General features: G+C 44.5%; 1 protein-coding gene across 5 annotated transcripts in view; it reads left to right on the plus strand.

The window, feature by feature from the left end:
* The window catches only part of UNC79 (unc-79 subunit of NALCN channel complex), a 302,015-nt gene that overhangs the window by 207,740 nt on the left and 73,415 nt on the right, over positions 1-20,860 (plus strand). For 3 of the 5 annotated variants that reach the window (XM_077268206.1, XM_077268227.1, XM_077268236.1), the window contains 13 exons: positions 3,294-3,473; positions 3,776-3,844; positions 4,144-4,430; positions 8,779-8,961; positions 10,234-10,396; positions 10,608-10,760; positions 11,108-12,241; positions 13,038-13,139; positions 13,810-13,926; positions 18,553-18,636; positions 18,866-18,968; positions 19,048-19,188; positions 19,274-19,312. In XM_077268206.1, the coding sequence (XP_077124321.1) occupies positions 3,294-3,473; positions 3,776-3,844; positions 4,144-4,430; positions 8,779-8,961; positions 10,234-10,396; positions 10,608-10,760; positions 11,108-12,241; positions 13,038-13,139; positions 13,810-13,926; positions 18,553-18,636; positions 18,866-18,968; positions 19,048-19,188; positions 19,274-19,312 (2,755 nt within the window). The remainder of the gene's footprint in view (positions 1-3,293; positions 3,474-3,775; positions 3,845-4,143; positions 4,431-8,778; positions 8,962-10,233; positions 10,397-10,607; positions 10,761-11,107; positions 12,242-13,037; positions 13,140-13,809; positions 13,927-18,552; positions 18,637-18,865; positions 18,969-19,047; positions 19,189-19,273; positions 19,313-20,860) is intronic. The other 2 variants (XM_077268215.1, XM_077268222.1) reach the window with 2 other exon arrangements.

The following is a 20,860-nucleotide window of genomic DNA, read 5'->3' on the forward strand; positions in this document are numbered from 1 at the left end:
GCGTTTATAAGACATCTATCCATTACTAATCATATAGCTACATTGTAAATAAACACAGAGCAAGAATAAAGTCTTTTATTTGAAATAAAACAAAACAGTTATACTCACCTAACGCCTATTTCCACTGAATCCCTCGTCTTCTGTAATAAATGAAAAATAAAAAACAATATCGCTCACCTGTTCGTCGTTCTGTCCCACGCTGTAATCCATGTCTGGGGATTAATAGTTTTCAATCTGGACAGTGCCATGGTGTGACCGTCCATGCTGAGAATCACTGGTGAATGAGATGCTGCGAGCGCAGCCTCAGTGACCAGTGCTGACGTCATCGACGTTACCTTCAGTCACTGAGGCTGTGTTCCCAGCCAGGTTGAACTGCGGTGACCTCGGTGAGATCACCGCTAGTACCGTGTGAAAGTCTCACAGTGCAGAGGCGAGTTCTTAGAGAGAATTTCACTGCGGTGAATTTGAACTGTATTTGCACATGACCGCGCGACAAACACCCTGTGTTCGGGGGGCTGAACCCACATAGTAACACAGACTTCCTGGTTAAATCCGTGTTCGGTGTCCGTGCCCGAACAGTAGGTCTTTGGTACGGGCACTAACTATCTTTACTGTTCAGGTTCACCCATCTCTAATCCTGAGTTACATCCTGTATACTCCAGAGCTGCACTCACTAGTCTGCTGGTGGAGTCACTGTGTGCATACATTACATTACTGATCCTGAGTTACATCCTGTATACTCCAGAGCTGCACTCACTAGTCTGCTGGTGGAGTCACTGTGTGCATACATTACATTACTGATCCTGAGTTACATCCTGTATTACACTGTGTTCCAAATTATTATGCAAATAATATTTCCTCATATTTTCTCTAAATTACCTATCTGAATTGCAGTCATTGTTATTTTCCAGTCATCTACTATTCTAGTATAATTGCAATGTTTTGGAACAAACTGCCTACGAAAACAGTATCTTTTTAAAAAAAAATAAACACTCAAAATGCATGTTCCAAATTATTATGCACAGCAGAGTTTTCAACCTTTTTTTTATTTTGAACAACAAAATGGTCTGTTGTGAAGATATAAGCATTATCAGCTTATTACAAAATGAAATCAAACAGTTTTCAAGTGAAAACTTTATTCTAGGTGATGTTACATTTGCACATAGGACCCCTTGTTCGAAAGAAGCTTCTGAACTCTCTCGTCCACTGAATTTGTCAGTTTTTGGATGGTTTCTGCTTCAATTGTTTTGCATGTGGACAGAATACCTTCCCAGAGCTGTTGCTTAGATGTGATCTGCCTCCCGCCATCATAGACACTCCTTTTGATGATGCTCCAGAGGTTCTCAATGGGGTTGAGGTTAGGGGAAGATGGTGGCCACACCATAAGTTTGTCCTTTTATGCCCATAGCAGCCAGAGATGCAGATGTGTTTTTTGCAGCATGAGACGGTGCATTATCATGCATGAAAATGATCTTGCTGCGGAAAGCACGTTCTTCCTCTTGAACCATGGCAGGAAGTGTTGTTTTAGAAACTCCACATAGATTATGGAGTTCATCTTTACCCCTTCAGGGATCATAAAGGGGCCGACAATCTCTCTCCCCATGATTCCAGCCCAAAACATTACTCCACCTCCTCCTTGTTGGCGCCTTAGCCGTGTTTTCATAGGGTGTCCATCAACCAGCCATCCTCCACTCCATCCATCTGGACCATCGAGCGTTGCACGGCACTCATCGGTGAACAAAACAGTTTGGAAGTCAGTCTTCATGTATCGTTTGGCCCACTGGAGCCGTTTCTGCTTGTGTGCAGTGGATAGAGGTGGTCGACAGGATGGCTTACGGACAGCTGCAAACCTCTGAAGGACCCTGCATCTTGTTGTTCTAGGGACATTGGAGGCACCAGCAGCTTCAAAAACTTGTCTGCTGCTATGACAAGGCATTTTTGCAGCTGCTCTTTTAACCTTACGCAATTGCCTGTTGGAAAGAGTCCTCAATTTTTCCTTATCAGCACGCACACGTGTGTCCTGGGAATCAGCTACATGCTTCTTGATTGTGCGATGATCACAATGAAGTGTCTTGGCAATGTTGATTGTAGTCATGCCTTGACCTAAATACTCCACAATTTGTTGCTTCTCAGCAGCCGACTCATCCTTTTTCTTTCCCATTTTGGCAAAAAATGTAGGCTGCTTAATAATGTGGAACAGCCTTCTTAAGTAGTTTTGCCTGTATTTGGACACACCTGCCAAACTAATTTGCACAGGTATCTGCAATTGCTTTCAGTGATATAAAGAGCCCTGACACACATCAGCATCAATGAGTTTAAATGACAAACAAAAAAATTCTAACCTAATCACTCCTAAACTCTTTGCGCATAATAATTTGGAACACAGTGTATACTCCAGAGCTGCACTCACTATTCTGCTAGTACAGTCACTGTGTACATACATTACGATCCTGAGTTACATCCTGTATTATACTCCAGAGCTGTATTCACTCTTCTGCTAGTACAGTCACTTTGTACATACATTACGATCCTGAGTTACATCCTGTATTATACTCTAGAGCTGCATTCACTCTTCTGCTAGTACAGTCACTGTGTACATACATTACATTACTAATCCTGTACTGATCCTGAGTTACATCCTGTATTATACTCCAGAGCTGCACTCACTATTCTGCTGGTGCAGTCACTATGTACATACATTACATTACTGATCCTGTGCTGATCCTGAGTTACATCCTGTATTATACTCCAGAGCTGCACTCACTATTCTGCTGGTTTAGTCACTGTGTACACAAATTATATTACTTATCCTGTACTGATCCTGAGTTACCTCCTGTATTATACTCCAGAGCTGCACTCACTATTCTGCTGGTGCAGTCACTATGTACATGCATTACATTACTGATCCTGAGTTAAATCCTGTATTATACTCCAGAGCTGTACTCACTGTTCTGCTGGTGCAGTCACTGTGTACACACATTACATTACTGATCCTGAGTTACATCCTGTATTACGGTATACTCCAGAGCTGCCCTCACTATTCTGCTGGTGCAGTCACTGTGTACACAAATTATATTACTTATCCTGTACTGATCCTGAGTTACCTCCTGTATTATACTCCAGAGCTGCCCTCACTATTCTGCTGGTGCAGTCACTGTGTACACACATTACATTACTTATCCTGTACTGATCCTGAGTTACCTCCTGTATTATACTCCAGAGCTGCATCCACAGTTCTGCAGTCCTTGTTCTTATACTTGTATTCTCTCCTTTTGCTCTCTGTTATTATGTAGCGATCACAGCAGTGAGGACAAACGTTGCTAATTTAAGTGACGCCGCCATGTGGAAGATCAAAAGAGCACGATTTGCACGCAACCGACAGAAAAGCGTTCGATCCCTGCGAGACAGCGTGAAAGGAGCTGGAGAATCCAAGAGAGCGCTCTCCCTGCCAGAGACTCTCAGCACCAAAATCCGTTGAGTATTGAGTAAAGCGCCCCTCGCCCCATGTTGTGCCTTCATCATCAGCAGCCTCATTTCTCAAATTGGTACCATCCCCACAATCTGCCTTCCCTCTCTGCGCTCTACAGTTCACTTAATCTATTGCTCCCTGTTATCAGCCATTATAGGTTGGGAAGAGGCTAACTGTAGTGTTCTTTAACAAGATAAGCATAAATCCTCTATTTGCAGAATTTCGGGTTAGCAGCATATGAACTCTTGGTCGGCATTTTCGTGACATGCCATTGCTCGGCGTCATCTCGTTATTTTCTCTCTTTAGCTGTCAGGTTGACAAGACACGAGCAGTCTGCACCAGCACTCGGTGTCGGCACGGCGGAGCAAGCTCAGGGTGAGTCTGCGGGAGACTGTGACTTAGTGTCCAATATATCTCCTCCCGATGGCAGAAAACTGTCTCTCTAGTGCCCTCTTTAGATCGTCTTCCTGCACGTCCATGTGTGACCTATAAGTGAGCCTCATTAAATAACAGGCGCCTAGAGCACACTCAAGCACCTCCATTTCATAGATGGTTGGGGTCCCATCTGCTAGTTAAAAGGATTGATCGCCTTGGTCTCTTGCTTTGGCAATACGGTCACCCCCACTCCCACGCTGCACCTGTGCCACCATCTGAACATTTACCTTTATGTATAGGTCAAGAGTCTCCAGAAAATGACAACATAATCAAGGATCCTTTGCCAGAAGATGCAGGGATCGACCACCAAACGGTGCACCACCTCATCACCGTACTCATGAAGTTCATGGCCAAGGACAAGAGCAGCGCCGAAGCCGACATCAGTAGTGCCAAAGCTTTTAACACTGTGAAACGCCATTTGTACGTGCTGCTGGGCTTCGATCAGCAGGAGGGGTGTTTCATGATCGCCCCTCAAAAAATGCGCACATCTACGTGCTTCAATGCGTTCATTGCAGGAATAGCACAGGTATGATGACTGGATCTGTCAGCCATACGGCTGCCATTATGCCTCCAGCTGCACATTTCATCCAGCTTTCCCAGACATATATATTGCAGAGATACTTTTCCTTTTTTTCTATGAGATCCTACTAGCAACTAATGGCAATGAATGCCCACACGGTCTTATGCCACAACTGCTGACAAGCTCAAATGCATTTGGCAAGGAGCTTTGGGGTGCATTCAGACCACATGGCTGCCATAAATTACGTTCCCTGTTATGTCCTCAAGTCCTGCCCTGAACACGTCTCCTGACCTGAACTAAAAGTCTCATAGGCACATAGAGACATCTTACTATATAGACGCTTATAGAGGCATGTAGAGTAGGGTATATAGAGGCATACATGTAGGTATGTAGAGGTATATTGGTATATAGGAGCACTCAGCAAATAGAGGCATATACTGTAGGTATATAGAGGCATACATGTAGGGATGTAGAGGTATATTGTTATATAGGAGCATTTAGCAAATAGAGGCATATACTGTAGATATATATATATAGAGGCATATAGGGATATAGAAGCACTTATCAAGTAGAGGCGTATAATGTAGGTATATAGAGGCATATAGGTATATAGAAACACTTAGCAAGTAGAGGCATATACTGTAGGTACAGTACAGACCAAAAGTTTGGACACACCTTCTCATTTAAAGAATTTTCTGTATTTTCATGATAATGAAAATTGTACAGTCACACTGAAGGCATCAAAACTATGAATTAACACGTGGAATTATATACTTAACAAAAAAGTGTGAAACAACTGGAATTATGTCTTATATTCTAGGTTCTTCAAAGTAGCCACCTTTTGCTTTAATGACTGCTTTGCACACTCTTGGCATTCTCTTGATGAGCTTCTTTAAATGAGAAGGTGTGTCCAACTTTTGGTCTGTACTGTATATAGAGGCATACATATAGGTATTGTGACAGAGTCACTGGTGTTGTACATGAGGGGAGATATGTGTCACAAAGGTTGCTTTCCTGCGTGATGTCAAAGCCATAAGTTTTTTCTCCAGCATGATATGTGCTGAGAGCAATCCAGTCGTTATATGGGCCTGGCTTTCATGGTGGGTAGGTCAGATGGGCAGGATGCCTATCCACTATATCTCCACCTCCAGGATAGGGTTGGAAGGAGTAAGGGTACCATCTCACAGTGGCGCTTTGGTCGCTACGACGACACGATCCGTGACGTTCCAGCGATATACTTACGATCTCGCTGTGCCTGACACGCTACTGCGATCAGGGACCCCGCTGAGAATCGTACATCGTAGCAGATCGTTTGAAACTTTCTTTCGTCGTCAAGTGTCCCGCTGTGGCGGCATGATCGCATCGTGTAACAAAGGTGTGCACAATATTGTATACGATGTGCGCACAGTAACCAACGGCTTCTACATCGCAAATACGTCATGAAATTAACGCTCCAGTGCCGTGCATCGCGAAGTGTGACCGCAGTCTACGACGCTGGAGCGATAATGGAGCGACGCTGGAGCGTCACGGATCGTGCCGTCGTAGCGACCAAAGTGCCACTGTGAGACGGTACCCTTAAATGTCCAGCCATTTTTTTTTCTCTGCTTGTGTTGTGTGGAGGAAGGAATCCTCCATACTGAAGCTCCTGTGAGAGCTGCCATAGGTGTGGTCCCAGAAGTACTGAACAGGACTGTGTATGAATTGTTTACTTTCTTTTGAGACGGACAGGCTGTTTATCTGTTACCATTTTGGGTTACTGGTTTATGATGCAATAAACCACCCAGAGTCGTTAACCAAACATGGTCCTGGGTCTACCTCGAGGAGCAGCTAAGCGTGTCAACCCCTCACAGTATGTAGAGGTATATAGAAACACTTAGAAAGTAGATGCATATACAGTGGGGAAAAAAGTATTTAGTCAGCCACCAATTGTGCAAGTTCTCCCACTCCCACTTAGGGTATGTGCACACGTTGCGGTTTATTTTCCGCAGCATGTCAATTCTTTGTGCGGATTTCGCAGCGTTTTACACCTGCTCCATAATTGGAATCTACAGGTGTAAAAATGCGTGTAAAAACCGCGGTAAATCCTGTGGATTTTTCAGAATCTGTGTGGAAAAATCTGCACACGAATTCGCAAAGTGTGCACATACCCTTAAAAAGATGAGAGAGGCCTGTAATTGACATCACAGGTAGACCACAACTATGAGAGTCAAAATGAGAAAACAAATCCAGAAAATCACCTTGTCTGATTTGGCAAGATTTGTTTTGCAAATTATGGTGGAAAATAAGTATTTGGTCATTAACAAAAGTTCATCTCAATATTTTGTTATATATCCTTTGTTGGCAATGACAGTGGTCAGACGTTTTCTGTAAGTCTTCACAAGGTTGGCACACACTGTTGGTGGTATGTTGGCCCATTTCTCCATGCAGATCTCCTCTACAGCAGTGATGTTTTGGGCCTGTCGCTGGGCAACGCAGACTTTCAACTTCCTTTAAAGGTTTTCTATGGGGTTGAGATCTGGAGACTGGCTAGGCCACTCCAGGACCTTCATATGCTTCTTACGAAGCCACTCCTTCATTGCCCTGGTGGTGTGCTTGGGATCATTATCATGCTGAAAGACCCATCCACGTTTCATCTTCAATGCCCTTGCTGATGGAAGGAGGTTTGCACTCAAAATCTCACGATATATGTCCCCAGTTATTCTTTCATGTACACGGATCAGTCGTCATTTTTTCCTTTGCAGAGAAACAGCCCCAAAGCATGATGTTGCCACCCCCATGCTTAACAGTAGGTTTGGTGCAACTCATCATTTTGTCTCCTCCAAACACGATGAGTTTTTTTTCTACCAAACAGTTCTACTTTGGTTTCATCAGACGATATAACATTCTCCCAATACTCTTGTGGATAAGCCAAATGCTCTCCAGCAAACTTCAGATGGGCCCGGACATGTACTGGCTTAAGCAGGGGAACACATCTGGCACTGCAGGATCTGAGTCCCTGGCGGCGTAGTGTGTTATTACTGATGGTAGCCTTTGTTACGGTGGTCCCAGCTCTATGCAGGTCATTCACTAGGTCCCCCCGTGTGGTTCTGGGATTTTTGCTCACCGTTCTTGTGATCATTTTGACCCCACAGGGTGAGATCTTGTGTGGAGCCCCAGATCGAGGGAGATTATCAGTAGTCTTGTATGTCTTCCATTTTCTTATTATTGCTCCCATAGTTGATTGCATCACACCAAGCTGCTTGCCTATTGCAGATTCAGTCTTCCCAGCCTGGTGCAGGGCTACAATTTTGTTTCTGGTGTCCTTCGACAGCTCTTTGGTCTTCACCATAGTGGAGTTTGGAGTGTGACTGTTTGAGGTTGTGCACAGGTGTCTTTTATACTGACAACAAGTTTAAACAGGTGCCGTTACTACAGGTAATGAGTGGAGGACAGATGAGCCTCTTAAAGAAGAAGTTACAGGTCTGTGAGAGCCAGAAATCTTGCATGTTTTTAGGTGACCAAATACTTATTTTCCATTATAATTTGCAAAATAAATCTTGCCAAATCCGACATGGTGATTTTCTGGATTTGTTTTCTCATTTTGACTCTCATTTTTTAAGAGGGAGAACTTGCACAATTGGTGGCTGACTACATACTTTTTCTCCCCACTGTACGGTAGGTATATAGAGGCTTTAGGTTCAGGTGTGGAGACTCGCAGTCCAGCCTAGGAGTAGCAGCAATAATACAGATCCTATATAAACCTCTGACACAACATGGTCGTGTGAATCCAGCCTCCTGTTTCACCTTTTCCACAAATGCCCCTGCTTTATCAGTCATTGCTAAACTCTCACAGTCCGCGGAAACGAGGCCAAGTTTTATTAATCTTAAATTAATTCTAAGTTTTGGAATTTCCTTTTTCATGATTAGAATTATTGCATAATTTATCGTTTTAGGGAAATTGCGTTTTTCTCACGTGCGGTAGATGTGACTGACTTCCGGGGGAAGACGGGTTAAGATAATTATACATGATTTTTAATGACAACTAGAGCTTCCCTCCATAAACAGCGGAAATGAAGAGTTTATTCACTATCAGACCACATGGCCGGCTAATGAACACTCGTTATTCTCCACGGGGCCCCTAAGAGCCACCTTTGCCCCCTTTCTGTAAAAGCAATAACTATAGAAGTGTTAAATCTTTTGGTTCGTGAATGTAATGCCTGAGGTACAGTGAACACTGACACACAGATAGCTGTAGTTTTCAGGGTCTGGAGAAAGCTGGGTGACGGCATATAGCAGTGCATCACAACCCCTAGACTTATATGTGGACGGTGCGTATATTTCTGGTGTCTGATCGGTGATGCTGCTTGTGTTGTAGGTGATGGATTATAACATCAACTTGGGGAAGCATCTTCTGCCTCTCGTTGTTCAAGTCCTGAAATACTGCACGTGCCCCCAGCTCAGGCATTACTTCCAGCAACCCCCGCGTTGCTCGCTCTGGTCTCTGAGGCCGCACATCCGGCAGATGTGGCTGAAAGCGCTCCTCGTCATCCTCTATAAGGTATGGTGGTCATTTCCACTCACTGACTGTTTGCTGAGTTTGTCCTTATACACTGCAGCTGATCAGAACAAGCAGAGCTGCAGTATAAAGTGTGGAGCCTCTGAGGAGGTGGACTTAAAGGGGGTGTCCAGTGCTGCTCACTGCATTGGAGGTATACGGTGCCGATGATGTTACCACCACACATATCTACCGAATCTTGTACATGATTTGCAGGGATTGTGCACATGTCCTAATCTGATGTACAGGACAAACATGCATGCGTCTCAGGTATGTGGGGTCATAATATCATCAGAAGTGAACGGCACTGAACAACCCCTTTAATACTACCTCAGCCTTTATTAGACCATAATTGTGCGCTAATGGAGCAGTGCAGAAGTGTAAGTATTTACTCGGTTTCAATTGATTTAATCAAACTCTATGTTCTCACACACTTGGATCCATATTAATACATTCCTGCTGTATGGTCCCTGTGCTGTCAGCGGCAGACAGTGGGGTCTTTCAGCAGTCCCCTGAGTTTGTCTTGGTTTATACAAGTAGCCCATTAATATGCAGACCTCTCCTTCATACGGCGGCTGAATATGGAAATAACCAGACCCGGGTCACCTGTATTCCATATGTCTGTCATTTCTGGTGACACATAGTGCTCCGACTGTCTGTCAGCTGTCACAGAACCGTCGGCTCTTGCCAGGTGAGACAGTTCGCCATGGACCACGGGGAATACATTAATAAATCAGCTAATGATGGGCAGATCCGTCCAGGCAGTCACTGCTGATGGGATGTACAGCACCCAGACCATGTGGAGGCACTATGGCACTTGTAGTTCCCCAGCAGAGAATGATGAGGTCGATGTGGCAGTGAATGTTTTCTATCCTGTTTCTCGCTGTGATTAAATAAATTCAACATCTCTGATTGCTGTCATTTGGGCCCCTCCGGTGGTCTCGGGACAGGAAACGATGACATCCTGTTTGGTCATCTGATTGCCTGTGATTGGCTGCAGCTGTCAGGTAACTGAAACAGGACGTCACGGGAGATACCCAGGAGTAAGCGTACGACCAGACGGCGCGACAGTGCATGCAGCCGGCCTCACCGTTAGGCTCTACCCTAGGTCTGACTGGTCACAGAGGATTGTCTATGCTTGTGCATGGTAAAAAAAGGCATTAGCTGTGTGAGCACCACATGGTTAGAATCCAGTCATTGACAGCAGAGATATTGAATACACTATGGCAGTATATTCAAGAGTTGCAGAATGATTTCTGTTCTGTTTTGGAGCAGTATCCGTACCGGGAAGCCGATCTGGGGAAGATTGTGTTACATCTCATCCACATCACGGTGAACACTCTGAACGCTCAGTATCACAGCTGCAAACCGCATGCGACAGCCGGCCCGCTGTACAGCGACAACAGCAACATCAGCCGGTACAGCGAGAAGGAGAAAGGTAACTGCTGATGGGAACGGGTCAACCATTACCCTCCACAGGAGCTGCTGCTCGTCATAGTCCCCTGATCCTTTATCACTCTGTAACTCCACACATTCACTGACCGGGGTTCTGGGAAAGCTGGGTGGTGATCAGTTTGGAAGCTGCAATGTTGTCCATGTTGCTTGTCACCCAGCTCTCCCAGCTTAGACTGATTTTCTCACATCCCTAGCAGAGGAAGACAGTGTCTTTGATGAATCCGACATCCACGAAACGCCCACAGGAGCCTGTAACAAGGAGTCCCAGACTTTCTTTGCTCGCCTGAAGAGGATCGGCGGGAGCAAGATGGTGAAATATCAACCGGTGGACATGAGCGGACAGAGAAGTAGGAGCAATATGAACATCTCTCTATTCATTTCTTGTCTCCTAGTGGTTGGTACAACTCACAAACCCCTGAGCAGAATCCACCATATTTTCACTGACAGAGGAAATGTCCATTTCCCATTGATATCTTTGACCTTAGTGTATCTGAATTGGGGCAGCAGAAATCTGGATGCATGAGGGTTTTCCTACATTTGACCTACCACAGGGACAGATAAGCAAGGAGTAATAGAGGCGGGGGTTGTTGCACCAGGAAAAAAATGTGTTTGTTAAGGCTCAAACTGGCATCAAGTGTTTTATAGGATGCAGCATTGTAAGGTATTTTCTACTTATTTGTGGCTTTTTATCTAGGTGAAATAGAACTGGCTGAATACAGAGAATCCGGAGACAGTATTCTGCGCTGTGTAAGAGAGGACACCATTCAGAAGAAGCGGCTACGCTCCCTTAAGCAGAAGTCCTTAGACATCGGCAATACGGACTCCTTGCTGTTCACCTTGGATGAGCATCGGCGGAAGTCCTGCATAGACCGGTGTGACCTCAGTCACAGCCAGAAGATGAACGACTACGCTCAGTCCCGTCAGAACTCCTCCAACAAGGCTGATATTGGAGACTCCAACGAAAACCCTATGGAACGAGACAGCGGTCATGAAGTCCGGAGACCTGTTATTCCAGAGGTGAGGTTGAGTTGCATGGAGACCTTTGAGGTGAAGGTAGATTTTCCGGTGAAGCCGCCTTCTCCGAAAGAAGACCTGGACCTGATAGATTTATCTTCAGACTCCACCTCAGGTCCCGAGAAACAGTCCATATTATCCACCTCTGACAGCGACTCTTTGGTGTTCGAGCCTCTGCCGCCCTTGAGAATTGTGGAGAGCGATGATGAAGAATTCCAGTTCATCAACAGCGGAAGCATTATGGTGTCGGCTACTTCAACTCCCATCAGTTCGTCCGTGCTTAGCCTCAGCATGACGCCGCTGGTCCAAGTGAGCATCGAGGATTGCTCGAAAACCTTCACTTCTGATGATTTCTGCTACAGTCCGGACTTACAAATAGAAGAAATCCCTTCCCAAGGAGCAGAAGATCAAAAAGCCTTTGCAAAACCAGAAGATATCCTAGAACTGTCTACTGGGAGCCCCCTCACCCTGAAGCAGAAGAGGGACCAGCTACGCAAGTCCTGCGCTCTTGCCGACACGTCTCTGGATGACAATGAGGAGGACGCCGTGGAGGAAAATAAATCTCCCGTCAAAAGTGTCCAACTCAACGTTCCAGAGGATGGCGAAAACCAGACGGACAGTGAGAAACCCGATGCCGGTACAGAGTCTGACCCGGAGCAAAATGCAGAACAGAAGGAAGAGACAGAAGAGTTTAAGATACAGATAGTCCCCAGACAACGCAAGCAAAGAAAGATAGCGGTCAGTGCGATCCAGAGGGAATACCTGGACATCACCTTCAACATCCTGGACAAACTGGGAGAGCAGAAAGACACAGGTACAGTCCTAATAGAAAGCTGACAAAAAACCCTACCCATGGGATAGGCATCTGACCGCCATTCTCCCGCTACACACGAACACTTAGCGTGTCTTTTCAATGGGATTTCTAATGTGTTAGCAACTGTCCTCTGAAAACAAAAAGGGTCGGGCATTTAATTTTTATCTTCCTGATCCTGATAACTGTTGGATTGAGAGTTGGAAAGCCCCCATGCATATCACATGGTAGTCTGGTCCCACCATAGTCAGAGGGTTCGGCCCACATTCATCTAATGTCTATGGACCCTTAGATGCATTGTATCAGGCCCACTTCTTTGGAGTGGGGCCAAAAAGGCTGTACAATGTAGCAGACGTTTTGTGTATTACTGTATTATGGAACTAGAAAAAAATTGTTAAAAACGTTTGAAAAAAATATATATAATTGCTATTAGCTCTACAATAACCTGAACACACTAATTTATTCTGCACAATAAACACCATAAAACTAAAGAATGCACATCCTGATTTACTCCAAGAAATGGAGTAAAAGCTGATCATAAAGTCAGAAGCATTGCAAAAAGGTGCCAATGAGAATGAAGTCTTTAAGTGCAAATAATAATAATAAAAAACAATATTTGGTCATTAAAAAAATACAAGTTATACTGCAAAAAAACAAACCCTCACACAACTATGACACAACTACAAGAAAAATCGCATTGTTTCGGGGTTGTAGACAGGCTGTTATGCAATGTTTCATAGTAACCAGACTGTTGGACACAGCTCAGGACTGACATTTCCCTTATCTGTCATTTTTCCAGAGACTGATACTAAAGCGCTGTCAATATTGCCTCGGGAATCGTCTTCTGCTCCCACCTTGGAGGCCGGTGTTCCTGAGCCCAGCAGTCGCTCATCACTCGCAAGTAGGTCGTGTACATGTATGTAGTCATATAAGGAAGATTCACGCTCCTGGAATTCATGTAGAAGCTCACAGAATTGGGAGTGTGAGATGTGAGATATAAAAGTGCCACATGCCGCTCTCAGGAGTCATCTGGGCAGAGATGCAGTGGTGACTAGTCATGGTGACTTTGCTAATAGCATGCCCAGTCTCTGCCATGATTGGCACCCTGTCTGGCACAGATACTGCTGGCTTTACTGAGAAGTATTCCGTTAGGGCTGGTTTTCGCTCACTGGATGTAAATAAGAGTGTTCCCATTCCCGAAAGCAAGCAGAGATCTTGAAAATAATAAAAAGATGGAAAAAAAAAGTGTATTATTGTAAAGCTTTCTGTAAATTCAGCTACAGATCCTGCTACGTGCAAAGACTGGTCCAAAAGGCCATATCAATATGTGTCTGTTTGTGATTTTTGTGCAGCGAAACAACTTATGGGTCCCCTGCAAAAAAAAGAGGGTCAGAGCTGGGCGAAGCTCGGAAATGCAGGGGGTGTGGTTTACTTTTCTAGCAGATATATATGAGGATATTCATAGCAAGAAGTGGGGGTCTGTGCAGTAGGGAGCCACAATTGTGGAGCATCTGTAATTCCGGAACAGCTGCTTCTTCTTAATATATCGTAATATATTTATGTCCACAAAGCGCAATATAGGCAAATGAAAAGGGGCTCTGTTGGTGCGCTTACTATGGCCCAGCTCCTGAAGAGGCAGCTCGATCACCAATCCTGTGCACCCCACAACATCAGTACCTGGGACCCGGGTAGGTGAAGACCAAGTCACCTTGTTCATGACCACCCATCACACATACGTCCGATACACGGGATACCTTGTGTGCAATGCAAAAAGGGCACAATCCTCCAACAAGGACAGTGTGCGCTACAAAAAGGGGGGATACTATGGATGAAAACCTGCTTTATAATTACAGCACCATTTCCATAAGTCGCTGTGTGCTGTTAATGTGTTACAGAAATGGTATATAAAGTCGGAATCCAGCTCAATAATTTACAGCTTGTATTGAGATGTCATGAAAGGTTGTTGTAAATACATTACTAATCCTGTATTATACTCAAGAGTTGAACTCACTATTTGCTAGTAGTACTCTTTTTCTCTGAAGGGGCAATTTGCATATTTGCTAGTAGTCACTGTGTGCATACATTACATTACTTATCCTGTACTGATCCTGAGTTACCTCCTGTATTATACCCCAGAGCTACACTCACTATTTTGCTGCTGCAGTCACTGTGTACATACATTACATTACTGATCCTGGGTTACATCCTGCATTATACCCCAGAGCTTTCACTCACTATTCTGCAGGTGCATTCACTGTGTACATACATTACATTACTGATCCTGCCTTACATCCTGCGTTATACCACAGAGCTGCACTCACTATTCAGCCTTTGAAGTCACTGTGTACAAACATTACCTTACTTATCCTGTACTGATCCTGAGTTACATCTTGAATAATACTCCAGAGCAGCACTTACTATTCTGCTGGTGCAGTCACTGTGTACATACATTACATTACTTATCCTGTACTGATCTTGAGTTACATCCCGTATTATACCCCAGAGCTGCACTTACTATTCTGCTGGTGCAGTCACTGCACACATACATTACATTACTGATCCTGTACTGATCCTGAATTACATTCTGTATTATATTCCAGAGCTGCACTCACTATTCTGCTAGTACAGTCATTGTGTACATACATTATACACCGTCCATGCATGTGTCAGTATACATGTGCTCCGTCCATTCATATGTCTGTATGTATGTGCTCTATGTATACAGTATGTGTGTGTGCTATGTGTATATACTGTACATGTGTGTGTAACATGAAGTTTGTGTATATGTGTGTGTGTTAAATACACATAGCCCAGATGGGACTCCTTAGGACAGGGGTGGGGAATCTTTTTTCTGCCAAGGGCCATTTGGATATTTACACCATCGTTCGGGGGCCGTACAAACTCCGCCCACAAAGTACATCCTGACTCAGGCACTGGGGTCAGGGCATAATCTTTCATTGCATGCCCTTCAGTGTTCAGTAGTGAGCACTGCATGTGTGTGCTAACAGAGCAAGAAGAAATTAATGAACTTGTGGCAATAAAAATACAGCTCCCTGCCCAAGAATGCAGACCCCGAGAATCTGCCCGGGGGCCTGATAAAAGGTCATCGAGGGCCGTAAATGGCCTGGGGGGCCTGAGGTTCCCCACCCCTGGACTAGGAGTAAACATTAGCAACTGCCCAACGAACCAGCAAAATGCTGCCTTTTGTTTATGCAGGAGCAAAAATCTATTAGTGATCGTTCTGTCCCCATCAATCTTGCTCAGATGATGTAAAGAGGCAGGGAAACAAGCACCGAAGGAATTTAATATTGTCGATTGCACTCGTTTAACAGCCTGAACTCAGCGCATGTAAATGCAACGTATATGTTTCTATGCAATGCTGCAATATGTTAGCATTTGAGGTCCACTTTTAACTTTTGCCGAGGGCTCCACTTTGTCTGAAACCAGCTCTGCTTACTATATACAGGGTAAGTATTGTAATGTATTCCACTGGCAGAATAGTGATCGCAGCTCTGGAGTATAATACAGGATGTAACACTGGATCAGTGCAGGATAAGTAATTTAATGTATGTATACAGTGACTGCTTCAGAAGAATACTGAGTGCAGCTCTGGAGTTTAATACAGGATGTATCTCCGGATTAGTAATGTAATGTATGTACACAGTGACTGCACCAGCAGAATAGTGAGTGCAGCTCTGGAGTATAATACAGGATGTAACTCAGGATCAGTGCAGGATAAGTAATATAATGTATATACACAGTGACTGCACCAGCAGAATAGTGAGTGCAGCTCTGGAGTATAATACAGGATGTAACTCAGGATCAGTAATGTAATATATGTACACAGTGATTTCACCAGCAGAATAGTGAGTGCAGCTCTGGAGTATAATGCAGGATGTAACTCAGGATCAGTAATGTAATGTATGTACACAGTGACTGCACCAGCAGGATAGTGAGTGCAGCTCTGGAGTATTATACAGGATCAGTAATGTAATGTATGTACACAGTGAATGCACCAGCAGAATAGTGAGTGCAGCTCTGGAGTATAATACAGGATGTAACTCAGGACCAGTACAGGATCAGTAATGTAATGTATGTACACAGTGACTACATCAACAGAATAGCGAGTGCAGCTCTGGAGTATAATACAGGATGTAATAATACATTGGCAGAACTCGGCCGCCTCTTTATTATCTAATATATAAAGCTGAATGTGTGTATGTATGTATGTGTGTATGTCCGGGATTGGCATCTGCACCGTTGCAGCTACAGCCACAACATTTTGCACAGTCACACGTCTGGACCCCGAGAGCGTCATAGGCTATGTTGTGAGGCGAAATTTTAACCCCGCGCATTCCAATTCACGAAACAATTTTGCCCCTATCTACATAATGGGAAAAAAGTGAAAGGAAAAGTGTTGGAGGCAAATTGACAGCTGCCAGATGTGATCAAGGGGGACTTAAAGAATGAGAGCGATGGCGCCAAAGAGTATATACCGTACAGTTGCTAAGGTGGGGCCCCGACATGGGATACTCACCACACACGGGGATATGAACACACACAAAATGCGCCACACACTACCACGTGCTTGAACACATATATCACCCTCAGCGCACATTTTACCACACATACACCAACCTCGCCACATAAAAGTGGAAACACAAAAGTCACCGCTCAAAACTCGCCACGCGCAAAACTCGCCACACGTGCAAAACTCACCACATGGAAAACTCGCCACACGCAAAACTTGCACACGCGGAAAAATTGCCACATGCACAAAAGTTTTAACACGTGCAAAAGTTGCCTCACACAAAACTTGCACATACTCAAAACGCACCACACATAAAACTCGCCACGCGCAAAACTCGCCATGCACAAAACTTGCTGCACACAACTTGCTACACTAACCTGTCACATGCAACTCGACACACAAAATGTTGCTACACGCATGTCGCCACACAAAACTCATCTCACAAAAGTCGCTACATGCATGTCGCCACACAAAACTCAACACACAACTTGACACATGAAACTCGCCCTAAAACACACACAAGTCTGGTATTGTCCTTCTAAAATAAAAATCTGATTAATAAGCAGACAAACTACAAGAGCAACAAATGTACCATATAGGAAATACGGCAGCTGTCAGTCACATGACCTGTCTATTATGTGTATGTGTGAGCTAATATATACTGCCAAGGGGGAGGGCCTCCTGTTGGCTGGGGATTTATCAGGCTGCCAATAGCAACCAATCATGGCTCAGCTTCTACTTTGCTACAGTTAATTAAGCTGAGCTTTGATTGGTTAATATAGGCAACAAAGGACATTCTCAGTATAAGAAAGCTTGAATATATATAAAGCTGAGTGTATGTATACGTGTGTGCATCAAGCCCCGCCCACTCCACATAGTCCCACCCACTCCGCATAGCCACACTCACTCCACACGCAAAGCCCCGTCCATGCGGCCCACGTTGATAGCGCACAAGGGTGGAGCCACATCCACCTCGAAAGCCACACTGTAAAACTCACCGGCTGCAATGTTCTAGCCGCTACGAGCTACAATCAGGGCCACCGCCTTCAGAGTATCAGTGCGCGGCAGACACAGGCCACATCTAGCTCCGTCGTGTCTAAAATGGAGATGCTCCTGTGAGGCGTGATGTCAAGGGAAAGGGAGGAGCCTCATGGATTACACAGCTGTGCTCATAACAGGAAGTTGCTGTGCAGGTGTAAGGGGAAAATGAGAGGAGTGAGGGGAAAATGAGAGGAGTGAGGGGAAAATACTGGAATGATGGGAAAATAGTGGAGTGAGGGAAAAATGAGAGGTGTGAGGTGAAAATGAGAGATGTGAGTGGAAAATGAGAGGAGAGAGGGGAAAATAGTGGAGTGATCGGAAAATGACAGGTGTGAGGTCAAAATGAGAAGTGTGAGGGGGAAAATGAGAGATATGAGAGAGAAAATTACAGATGTGAGGAGGAAAATGAGAGGCGTGATGGGAAAATGAGAGAAGTGAGGTGCTGCTGCAATATGAGGCTGTGTATAATTTGTTATAACCACAGTTACTATGCCCAGGCAACGCCGGGCTCTTCAGCTAGTAGGAAATAAGCACTAATGTGTGTGAGGAGCATAGGAAGCCACAAGTAGTTTTTTGCCTTACATTCTGCATAAAAGTAATAGATTAACCCTTTTAGACCTGACTGGTGTAAATGTCTTTGATCATGACAGTTTCTACTTGTAGGTAGTCATTTTTTGTTTTTCTCTTGCGTGAAAATGATTAACAATATTTAATTAATCTGCGATGACTTTTTGTTCTTTAGATGATCCTAAAGCAGCACATGAAGTGTTAGGAAGCATCTCAGAAGTGTCGATGGGAAGGACGAGCATTCCTTATATTCAGATAGGTGAGTGATATGTAATGAACAAAGACAGTGTGTGTGACATTTGGACTGGCAATGGGGTCCGCCAACATGCTTCAATAACCTGCTGTGCTTTATGCTCCCCCCCAGAGGACATGGATCTACATTGCCCAGCATTGGGGATTGTTAGGCACATGATATATTCCTCTCCAAATTCCTTTTTTCTATGTAGTAGCACATTATTGTTTTCTTGTACCATCTTTTTTCTTTTTAGGAGCCACCAAGTCCAGCCTCCTGTCCGCTCCCAGCATTGTCAGCATGTTTGTCCCAGCACCCGAAGACTTTTCTGATGAGCAGCCTACGGTAATGTCTGACAAGTAAGTGCCTAACTGTAAACAGGGCCGACGTAAGCAACCTGCAGCCCCCAGGTATCATCGAAGAGGTGTATCGTTGCAGGTGTCATGACTGTGGGGCCATCCTGGAGGAATATGATGAAGAGACCCTGGGCCTGGCGATCGTGGTTCTCCTGACATTCATACACTTGAGCCCAGATTTGGCTGCACCCCTGCTGCTTGATATCATGCAGTCTGTCGGGAGGTCAGTGCCTTCTAGAGCCACCACTGTGGAGCGAGCGTAGTGGGTCTATGTGGCTTCATTAACGGCCCAGTTTCTTCTCTCCTAGGTTGGCTTGCAGCACCAGCTTCTCTAACCAGGCAGAGAGGTAAAATTATTCAGCATCTTTTTCAGTTTACTGTATATGCAAAGGCATCTCCTCAGTGAGAGTCCCAAGTGTCTGTGCCACTGTTCTGTCTATGTGCAGCAGCCCCATTTATGAAAAGCATCCCATTAACCCCTTCACAACCTTTGATGTAAAGATCTTGTCCCTGCCTTTGATATGGGCTCGCACGCATAGCCCACATTTTTTACCACAATTGATGGCTTATTTAATCAGCTGCCAAATGCCTCTAACAAGCATGGGTGGGATTGAGTTGTTCACCAGTGGCTATTAAACCAGTTAAGTCCTGCTGCCAATCACTGACAGCGGGATTTAGCAAGCGACAGCCAGCATCGCATCACAAATCTCTGTCCATCAGCACTCCTGTCACTTGATCGTGGGGCGCCGATGGCTTGTCACGAAAACAGGGATCTGCAGAAGCCCTGCTATGTGTAGCACATTCGATCTGACGATCGCAACTTCACATTTTCTATGGGGACTATTGAAGTCAGTAAAAAGCGTGAAAAAAGTTTTTTGTTTTTTTTAAAACACAAGTTTATATCACTCCCATTTTGTCCCATTAAAAATAATACAATTTAAAAAAATATATGAAAAATACACATATTCGGTATTATAGCTTTAAAGGGACTCTGTCACCTGAATTTGGAGGGAACAATTTTCAGCCATAGGGGCGGGGTTTTCGGGTGTTTGATTCACTCTTTCCTTACCCGCTGGCTGTATGCTGGCTGCAATATTGGATTGAAGTTCATTCTCTGTCCTCCATAGTACACGCCTGCGTAAGGCAAGATTGCCTTGTGCAGGCATGTACTACGGAGGACAGAGAATGAACTTCAATCCAATATTGCAGCCAGCATGCAGCCAGCGGGTAAGGAAAGGGTGAATCAAACACCCGAAAACCCCGCCCCTATGGCTGAAAATTGTTCCCTCCAAATTCAGGTGACAGAGTCCTTTTAAGAATAGTCAGATCTATCAAAATTTTAAAAACAATCTGATCCGTAAAAGGAATAACGAGGAAAAAATCAGAAAAGCCAGAAATAGGGTTTTTTCACCTCTGCAACTTTGCATTAAAATGCAATAAAAGCCGATCAGCACATTGTATCTACCCCCAAATTGGTAGCAATAAAAACTCCAGCACAGGGCACAAAAAATAAGCACTCACATAGCCACAGATCCAAAAAAATAAAAACACTACTGGTTGGAAAATGGCAACATAAGAGATATATATATATTCTTTTTTTAGCAAACATGTATATTTTATTGAAGTGCCAAGCGAGTTTTACCATACAGTGAACAAGATAAATAAGAAAAAAAAACAATTCTGGAATTGCACTGATTTTGCACTTGAAATTTCTCCTACGCCTCATTGGGGGACACAGGACCATGGGTGTTATGCTGCTTGCCACTAGGAGGACACGAAGTAAACACAAAGAGTTAACTCTTCCTTCTGCAGTATACACCCCTTGACTGGCCAGTAACGACTTAGTTCTTGCTTAGTGTTTGTAGGAGGCACTTGGGTCTGTTCTCAGACCCCAA

Source organism: Ranitomeya variabilis, chromosome 1 (assembly GCF_051348905.1).
Source record: "Ranitomeya variabilis isolate aRanVar5 chromosome 1, aRanVar5.hap1, whole genome shotgun sequence".
Taxonomy (NCBI): Eukaryota; Metazoa; Chordata; class Amphibia; order Anura; family Dendrobatidae; genus Ranitomeya; species Ranitomeya variabilis.